Raw genomic sequence first — 10,000 nt, 5'->3', positions numbered from 1 at the left:
CCTGTTGGGGCCGTCAAGCTAAGAAGTTTAACGGAGGTAAGAGGGCTTAAGATGTCTTCTTCTTTTTTCTTTCTTTTTATCTTTGCTCTATTTATTTCTTTCCTTTCTTTTCTTTTTTGCTTGATCTACTTCTCAGTATTTCTTTGTATCCTTTGTAGGTGTTGTTTTAACAATATAGTTCATTTTGATGTTCTATTTTATTTTGATACCTTTATGTATTACTATTGGTATATTGGTAAAGGTTATATGCATACATAGGTATAGGCTGAGTGACCTATGTGTAACAGTCCAGGCAAAGCATTGTCTTTGCAAATCTCTGAACTGAACTGAGTAGGTTGATATCTCTGTATTTAAAGGGAACTCAAAGATAAAACACAGTGAATGTATTTCTTTGCCATATGATAGTCAATATAGAATGAGAGAAAGTACTCATGATATCACTACTGATAAATAAATCCCATATTTTTCCGTAGGTGAGTCTTCGAGACAACCCCCTCGTCACACGATTCGTCAATTCGTGCGCACGGGAACTCATGTACAATTCACCCTCCCTGCTGGAACTGGCAGCCCGAGTCATAAGACTGAAGAAGGTGCACTACACCAATGAGGATTTGCCGCAAACCCTTATCACATACTTGAGCTCGGGACAAAGATGTGTCAATCCCAAATGCAAAGGTATGTCTTTATCTCTCTCTATTTCTTTTTTTTTTTTTCATTGTTCTTGTTATTCTTCTTGTTTCTCTTTGTGTTTTATTATTGTTATTGTAATTATTAGTATTTTTATTTCTGTTATTATTACATGAGTACACACCCAAATATTAGCTTGATAGAACATTATTGTTCAATACACAAGGGCAGAGGAACTATATGTTATTCTTCGATATTCCAGTGAGGCAGGTGAAATTTTCACCATCTACTGAATGTTTAATTTGAGCTAGTTCAGATGAATAGAGACTTAAAAAATATGTATTGAATCACCTTTGTGATATTGCTTATCAAATCTCATTGAGTCCAGAAGGGTACATTGTTGATTGGTTTGGCTTTTAATTTGGCTGCACATTTGTGCTGCATTCAATTTTTGGTATTGTGTATTTAGTATATATATATATTAAGACGATGAATATATTCATACTTTTTATGTATATGTTTGTCCAAGTTTTGCATAGACAATCAATTGAGTATTTTTGAGAAAAAAAACTCTATTCCTCTTAAGTGTCTCATAAATTATTGCCAAAGGAATATAAAGCAATGCAAGAAACTCAAACTATTCAATGGCAGTGTTAGCAACTTTCTCATTGAGACTTCTAAACCTAAAAGGAAATATGTCTCAGTAGTGAATTTGAGGTCCTTTATACATTATGATATGCTAATATCAATTTTTTTTCAACAGGCATGTACTTCACATCGTGCGTGGAACACATAAAATTTGTTGACTTCTGTGGAATGTACAGAGTGCCTTTGATGCATTACCTGTGTTCCTCACGGTGCTCCTCCAAGACGCCAGCTTATTACCGGGCTTCGTCCTCAGAGTCTGAGAGCGAAGAAGACGAACAGCCAGCTGCTAGGATGAAGAGAGTTTTGCTGGGATAAATTTGATCTGCAAGTGTTAGGCAGCCTGAGTCTTGTTTGACTGCTGCTTGTTGTGGATAAATAGAGAAGATGAGAAATAGTGTTGGGACTCACTGACAATGAGATAAGCCAACAAGCCATTGGTGATGTGTGATGTGTTATACCTTTGTTACAGATGATGATAGGAATAACTAAACAGTAATTGCCAGATAATCTCAAAGGACGAAAATTGTTAATGAAAGAAGATTGCAGCTGTGTTCATACAGAAAAGTTCTTGGGTGTTGATGCGTTATTATGGTTCCCAAGTCCATTATTACTGACTAGATTTAGTCTTTTAGATAAATGCCTGATCGATTGCAGTATTTCACCTCTGATTGTCATACATCTGTTACAGTTTAGAATAGAATAGGAAAAATATATAATATTTAAAGAATATATTTAGCATTTTTTGTACTGATATAAAGATTCTACATGTGAATAGGATGTGATACATCGAAGAATGTAGTAATATTCTGGCAGCAAAGAGATTTTTAAAATCATTTCTTTATATGTGTTGTAGTATTATACTGAAAAATTATGTATAAAAAAGTGTATTTGATACTAAATTAAAGCAAAATTATATTCATGACATTATAAATTCTCAAGGATGAGGTAAAATCACCATGAATTTTACCATAACATTCTCTCTCTCTCTCTCTCTCTCTCTCTCTCTCTCTCTCTCTCTCTCTCTCTCTCTCTCTCTCTCTCTCTCTCTCTCTCTCTCTCTCTCTCTCTCTCTCTCTCTCTCTCTCTCTCTCTCTCAAAGCCAGAAATGTAAGCGTAGAAACATCAAAGTATTTGATTTTTCTTTTCTCAAAAGTTTACTGTATCCCCGTTCCCTGCCCCCATAAAATTCAGTGTTTCAATAGCCATTACTCAAATTTCAGCAAGAACAAGTTTCATTCACTCATAGTCTATGATGAACAGCAATGATAGTAGTGATGAGTCCCTTACCTTGTGTATTGGTAGCCAAATGCGTCAATCACGCCCTAAAACTTTTTTGATAACTCTTTTTCATGGTTATTTGTATCAGTTCAAGTGATAAAAGTTGCTGTAATTCATCATACTGTAATAGAAAACTATAGTGAAATTTATTGAATATATAAAGAGAGAATGGTACATCTGTACTTTCATTTCTATTTATACTACCTTCTATTTCTATCTTTGACAAATATATTCGAGCAGAACTTCTGAACAATATATACTGCAAAGTGCCAAATTTTGCTGGAATATGAATAATTTCAACTGCCATTATGAAATCATTTATGCATACTATGCATGCATACATACATACATACATACATACATACATACATACATACATATATACATAACTATATATATATATCTATATATATGTATGTACATATGCACATATCTTTTCATATATATTTATGTATATATATATATATATAGATATTTATATATATACATATACATACATACATACATACATACATACATACATACATACATACATACATACATACATACACACACACACACACACACACACACACACACACACACACACACACACACACACACACACACACACACACACACACACACACACACACACACACACACACACACATATATATACATATACATTCAGATACATATACATACCTATGCATTCAGATACATTTGTGTGTGTGTGTGTGTGTGTGAGTGTGTCTGTAATATATGTGTATATATATTTTATATATATATATATATATTTTATATATATATATATATATATATATATATATATATATATATATATATATATTTATATATATTTATATATATATATTTATATATGTATATGTATGTATCTATGTATGAATATGTATATATAAGTGAAAATTACTTTCCGATGTCCAAAGGACTACCACAATGAAAAGTCTCCTCAGTTGAATGTCTAAACCAAGAGTATTGTAATTATCTCATAAGTGACAGCTGGTCATTTATTGAGAATGCATATGTCAGGTCAACAGTATTGCCAAAAAGATATCTTGATCAGGTATTAAAGATATTTTGTCAGATTTGGATAGCATTATTTAGTTGATCCTTTGCCAACAATAACTTTTAATTTGAAGAACTCCTTTTAGATAACTTTACCTGATTATTTGACGTTTGATTTTTTCTTTTTTTCCATTTAATTCACAAGAATTTTAATGTAAACTGCCACCTGTGTGTATTTCAAATACTATGCAAGAAATTCATCACTGCCAACTTTAAACTGCAGAAATCTAATGGAAATCTACGGCCTTGGTAACTTATGATCACAGTAGATGTATTTTAAGATGTTCTTTCTGTTTTGACATTTTATAGTTTCATTTTTATGTAATAACTTTTCTGAAGTGTTATTTAGTGAGAGTTGTAGGCTATAAGGTTTGAGGCGTATAAGGATAAAAGAAATATTTGTGTTCAGTCGTGCCATTGTGGACACTAGTTCAAAGACATTTTTGAATGGAAATTTTGATGTTGGACATTATTGAAAGATTGCTAACTATACCTGGAATTACAGTTTGATTTATTAAGCCATTTACTGTAATTGGCAGAAGGGAAAACATCTTAATTATATTTTGAAAAATATAGATTTTCTAACAAACCATGAGAGAACCTTCTGAATGACCACTGAAATCTGAGTAGAATCAAGAAAAGCTGCATGCTTCACACTTTTTTCTATTATTTGTGTAAGTTGGATAATTTGCTATTTATTCAACAATATGTGGTAACCACACACAGTATACATGCTGCTTTTTTTAGATTAATTTAGAGTAAAATGTTCATATTTACAGTTATTTCTGTAAACAGTCTTCCCAGACCTACATTTTTCCAAGCTTATATAATTTGATAGATCATTTTGTATCAGTGCAGTAGGCAAGCTTTAATAACCTTAAAAATAGATTAACCTTACCTATATGGTTGTAAAAATTGGATAAAGCTTGAGAAACTAAAAATAAAAAAAAAAATGATGTTGACCATTTGAACCATTGAAACACATCAACTTTGTAAATTTCAAAATTGCATCATTTCATCATCATCTAACGACATGAAAATGAAATTCAGGATAAATTTAAAACTGTAGCCTCACCTTTCAGTAAGATAATATTGTGTATAAAGGATATATTTGCTGTTGCCCCAACATTTTTTCATTTTTGGAGTGTTATCCTTTGGTGACTATTAAATTTCTTAAAAGGAGACTACATGAATAGAGCCAATAGCCTATAGCTCTCAAAATTTGCTTTTTGTAACCATTGTGCTGTATCATTCCTTCACATTTGCTCTTTTGTATTTGTATATTAGTCTTTAAATATTAACTTTGTATCCAGTTTACCATATGTGTTAAAATATTACTGTATTACTTTTAGTCTAATGTTCATTAATTATGGAGATATATATAGTAAAAATTATATTTTAATAGGTATAGATATATTACACCATATTTTTCCCATTCAGGAGGATAAATGGTAGAAAGTATACTTTGTGAACTGTGATTAGTGAATTTTAGGAAATTATCAGTGACAAAGAAGAAATACTAACCATTAAGACAGGAATCAAATGTTATTTGTATGGAAGTGCATTGTATATTTTTTCTTTTCTTTTTTTTGATAGGAAAGAACAAAATAAACAATATAGTTTTTCTACTATGATTTTGCATCTCCTTTTTACTACACACATAATAAGGTTCACATTTACCAAAGGGATAGTGGTCATTTTGACAAATGTAGAGAAGGCATAAATGAGAGTTCCTAACTTCCTAAAGTAAGAGATGCAATTGCATTGTTACAACAAATTAGAATTTAATCAAAGTGTGCCAATTATGTCTCTTGCTCTATGAAGCAATTCATTTTCATTCATACCATCTCTGCCCATCAGTGATATTAGGTAAATTGAGAACTTGTTAATACATGAAAACTGGATATTCATCTGTATTTTATATTTAGATAATCCCTTTTTGATGCTGTAAAATAGATTGGATTCCAGTTGCAAATTCTCTAATCTGAACCACACAAACAAAGATCAAGTATGAAAATTTCATCATACTTTGTTATAAATACTACAATACTCGAAATATTTAGAACCTAAGAGTAAAAGTGTTCCAGAGCAAACAGCATTTAATTATTAGTATTTCTACACCTCCATTTCCTTGTCTAGGAAAAAATAAAAAATAGACTCTCAATATAAACCCTGTAATCATTAGTTTTTCCGACTTTGCCATGGCCCTAGTGAGAGTTTGCTACAAATATTTTTTTTTCATTTTATTTTTCATTACCATGTACACATTACATTTTTGTCGCATAGAATTAGTGTACATTGTATGAGGAATGTAGCATATGATAAACAGTTTCGAAATCCACATTGATTTCATCTTCAGACAAATATTGCAAACTGATGAATTTGCCTAGTATATGGACATCAAGAAGAGTGAAATACAATTTTATCACAAACACAAGTTTATATTTTCATCACAAAGCAACACGTATGAGTTCAAAAATATCATCTGAGGCTTCGGAACCCACATCCTACGGTTCATTAAACTTAAATAATTAGAGAGGGAAGAAGGAAAAAGTGGATGCCTTCCTGTTTCTACGGAACTGGGATAATGATTAATTTACGACGGTTCTAGTGAAATGAATTTGTTTAAGTGTAACAAAGACAAACATATTGAAATAGCTGGTTGTTACAGGTATATTCAGAATCAATTTGCTCATCATGGAACTATGCACGGTACACATACACTAAACACCAAATATATATATCCTTCCTTTCCCTTTCTAGTACGCTCTCTTTCTTTCTTTCTCTCTCTCTCTCTCTCTCTCTCTCTCTCTCTCTCTCTCTCTCTCTCTCTCTCTCTCTCTCTCTCTCTCTCTCTCTCTCTCTCTCTCTCTCTCTCTCTCTCTCTCTCTCTCTCTCTCTCTCTCTCTCTCTCTCTCTCTCTCTCTCTCTTTCTCTAGCCTTGTGAACGTTTGTATGACTGACGTCATTCTTTATCCATGGAGTTTTACTTTCATTCCCCGGATACGTATATCCGTCACGGCAAAAGGACCGGACGCTCCAAAAGAAGTAAGCCAGTCTAGACAGGGATAATTATTTAGAATCGAAAATTGGTGAAAACGGATTGTTATTAATAGCATATAACATCATAAGAATGTAACCGTTGGAACGGCTTTTTCATGTCTTGCTTTCGAAAGTGGATAATTTTCGTTCATTATTTTTTCCAGTATTCGTTATAGGAAAAGTTTGCAATAATACGCTTGTCTTGAAGGCGGGACAACGATGAGTATATAGTTCACTCATGGATTTGTATCTAACCAATTTAAATTTGATTTCCTCGGAAATATTGATTCGTTAGATAATGTGTCGTTGTTTAAAACACTCAGAAAAAATGTAAATTTTTCATAAATGCATAATTACAAATAATGTTTATACACGTATTGAATACATATTGTGTACACAAGCACTGATACGTACAATACACTTGCAACATCACATACATCATTGATATTTTCCAAATATCATTATGCTATTTACAACATCTAAAGTGTGGCTTTCTCCTCGGCAGATCTTGCATCACTCACCTAAAAGTTTTCCTTCTGTTATCATCACCATAACTCATGCTTTTCTTCGTTTACTTAATTTCTTAATGATTTTTTATTGATGTATATATTTCCTAAACGTATTAACAATATTTTACGTTGTGTGACACTAATGAAAATTCTTTGTTTAGAGTAAGGTCTTTTGTTCTTGTCAAAGGTCAAGTGGCTCTTGAGATATATACGAGAATGAATGACGTGTGTTGTTAGAATGTTAGGGGGGGGGGGGTTGAGGACTGTATCTGGTTAAAATTTGGAAAACCACAATTTTTTGTTGGTCTAGCCGCTAACTTACCGCACGTAGAGCTTAATGTATGTCCAACTTATGTAGTGATATAAAAAGAGACATTGAGATAAACGAATATATTACATTGTCACGTATGGGTCTGTTAATATCTAAAAGAAAGAGAGAAGAGAGAGAAAGAGAGAGAGAGAGAGAGAGAGAGAGAGAGAGAGAGAGAGAGAGAGAGAGAGAGAGAGAGAGAGAGAAAGAGAGAGAGAGAGAGAGAATGAAATTTAGTAAGAAAAACAAATGAAACAGGAAGCCCTCACACGAGAGCTACCACAGAGAAGCGCCATTCCACCATTATCTCGGGTCCTATGCTCCATCCAGAGGATACTGAGTCAGCGAGGATGTGACGCCATTACTAAGGACGTCGAGATACAATACAATGGCCCTCCGTCAAAGAACTTACAACTGGATATCATTTATTTATCTATGTATCGGGGCTGTTAGATTCATTTGCAGAATTTCAACTGCAGCAGTCAAAATCAGTATATGATAAGAAACACTGAAACGTTTATTAGAACAGTTTCGTTCCATTGTGTTCAGGAATATTCAAGTCACATTTCCAATGAAACCAACTATAGCACTAAACAGGAAACGCGCATATGTTTAATCTGAGTCACACAGATCGTCAGTCAGGCACGAGCTTGGGTATTCAACAGTTCCCAAAACAGACTGCTTAGACAATGGCACACGACATCTTACTCCGAGTTCCTTAGGGGTGGCTGGGCGCTCTGTTGCCGAAAGACGAAATAAGAAGAAGAGAAGATAACTAGGAAGAGGACACTCAACACACTCGGCGGTTGGATTTGAAAGAATTCAAAAGATTTTGGAGAGTTCTAAAGAGCCACGATGGATGGTCGACGGACGAAGAATCTTGTGGTGCTGTGGCTGGTATGGATTGTAGTGCTGAGAGCTCAGGCCACGGACATGTACTGCACGGACTCGAAGGATGTCCTTAGGTGTGTCTACAAGAACACAAGCCAGGTGAGACGTCGACTTTTCGGTGAAGGTGTTGTTTTGTGATTTCACTCACTCATACATACACCAGCATATATATATTATTTTCTCTCTATTCCGCTCACCAACACACGCAGACATATACACATATGCATACCCATCTGCATACACAAACACAAAGTTCAAATCTCACTTTTGTCAGTGAATGGTAACACCGGCCATTTTTTGTCCTCTGTTCCGCTCTGTGAGGTTTGCAAACTATCTCTCTCTCGGGTCAAAAGGTCCACTTATTATTAATTTTCAGCTATTAAAGCACATCCTAAATTATTATGAAAAGTATAGCTTATTACTCAAACGAATGACTGGCTGTATGGAATAAAGTGTCAAAGGAGTCAATTTTCACTTAAAAAAATATTTGTGTACAGCTGAGAATGTAGAGAGAGAGAGAGAGAGAGAGAGAGAGTACTTAAGATATATATTTTCCAGACTGTGAGGTTGGACGACTCCTTTGAAGCATCCGGAGCGCGCGAGGTGAGGATCGAATCCGCGTCAGCTCTCCAGGGCGTCGCTCCCTGCAACCTCCTCCTCCAAGTGTGGTCGTCGAACAATGTGACTTTGGAAGGAGGTGCCGACAAGGACGACCAGGCTGGAAAATATAGGGCCAAGACGGCTTCTGAAGGACTCGTTTCAGGCACTGCTGCTTCACAGACGAGAAATCGTTCGACAGAACATGAAATAGTGTTTGTGAATGACTCTCCGAAGACGTCAAGTGTCGCTAAGAGCGAAGGCGGAAGTGTCCAACTTGAAAAAGAGGACGAAGTGTGCTTTAGAAATGTGTCAGCTCATCAGTCGAAGTTCCAATCATTGCGAGGCCGGTTTGATTGTGTGACTCTTCGTCTCAGCGAAGCAGAGGAGGTAAAGGCATCTTTTACCGATTTATTCATTTGGAGTTCGTCAATATCTCGTTTATCAGCTGTTGTGCAGAGCGTGTCTGTTGAAGAGACTACCATAACTTTATTGTCTACACTCAAAGTTGAAAACCAACAGAGACCAGATAGCCAGGCAAATGCCAGGACGGGCGCCATTTCCTTGAAAAGCGCAAACATCAAAAGGATAGAGCGTGAAGCTCTGAAACTGACTGATGGACGATTGCACATCTCTAACACCAACGTCGATGTCATAAGCGCTCGGGGAATCGTAGTGGCGAACGGGTCGGTCACCTTCGTAAACTCGCACATCAGTCAGATGTCCCCGACAGCCCTCGTGCTCCAGGGAAATTCTAGCGCCAGTTTTAGCAATTGTACTATAGGAAAACGCAAGATCAAGTATCTGATGGTGTCCAGCAATGGCCAGGACTTCTATCCCCTCCAGTTCATGTTCCCCGCAGGACAACAACTCGTGCCGAGAATTGGGAGCAGCGACACTTACTACCAAGAGGATCTCGCCTCCACTGACTCCGTGTTCCGAGGCTTCAAATGGTACTGGGTCGCCATCATGCTCGGCATCGGTCTTGTGGCGGGTGTGGTGTTGGGGGCGGCTGCAAGATGCAAAAGTG

At 35.4% G+C, this 10,000-nt stretch overlaps 2 protein-coding genes across 2 annotated transcripts in view; both read left to right on the top strand.

Moving 5' to 3' along the window:
- The window catches only part of LOC122253253 (leucine-rich repeat-containing protein 58), a 10,169-nt gene extending 7,801 nt beyond the window's left edge, over positions 1-2,368 (top strand). Inside the window, exons 2-4 of the mRNA XM_043016176.2 lie at positions 1-36; positions 474-675; positions 1,391-2,368. The exon at positions 1-36 is cut by the window's left edge and continues 181 nt beyond it. Coding sequence (XP_042872110.1) covers positions 1-36; positions 474-675; positions 1,391-1,590 — 438 coding nt within the window. The 3' untranslated portion in view covers positions 1,591-2,368. The remainder of the gene's footprint in view (positions 37-473; positions 676-1,390) is intronic.
- Positions 2,369-7,749: 5,381 nt separating this feature from the next.
- LOC122253252 (uncharacterized) overlaps positions 7,750-10,000 on the top strand; it is a 3,172-nt gene continuing 921 nt past the window's right edge. Inside the window, exons 1-2 of the mRNA XM_043016174.2 lie at positions 7,750-8,472; positions 8,932-10,000. The exon at positions 8,932-10,000 is cut by the window's right edge and continues 921 nt beyond it. Coding sequence (XP_042872108.2) covers positions 8,338-8,472; positions 8,932-10,000 — 1,204 coding nt within the window. The 5' untranslated portion in view covers positions 7,750-8,337. The remainder of the gene's footprint in view (positions 8,473-8,931) is intronic.

The sequence above is a fragment of the Penaeus japonicus genome, unplaced genomic scaffold (assembly GCF_977035675.1).
Source record: "Penaeus japonicus unplaced genomic scaffold, GWHDUDI00000001_assembly GWHDUDI00000031, whole genome shotgun sequence".
In the NCBI taxonomy this organism is placed as follows: domain Eukaryota; kingdom Metazoa; phylum Arthropoda; class Malacostraca; order Decapoda; family Penaeidae; genus Penaeus; species Penaeus japonicus.
This window is presented reverse-complemented; position numbering and strand designations above follow the sequence as displayed.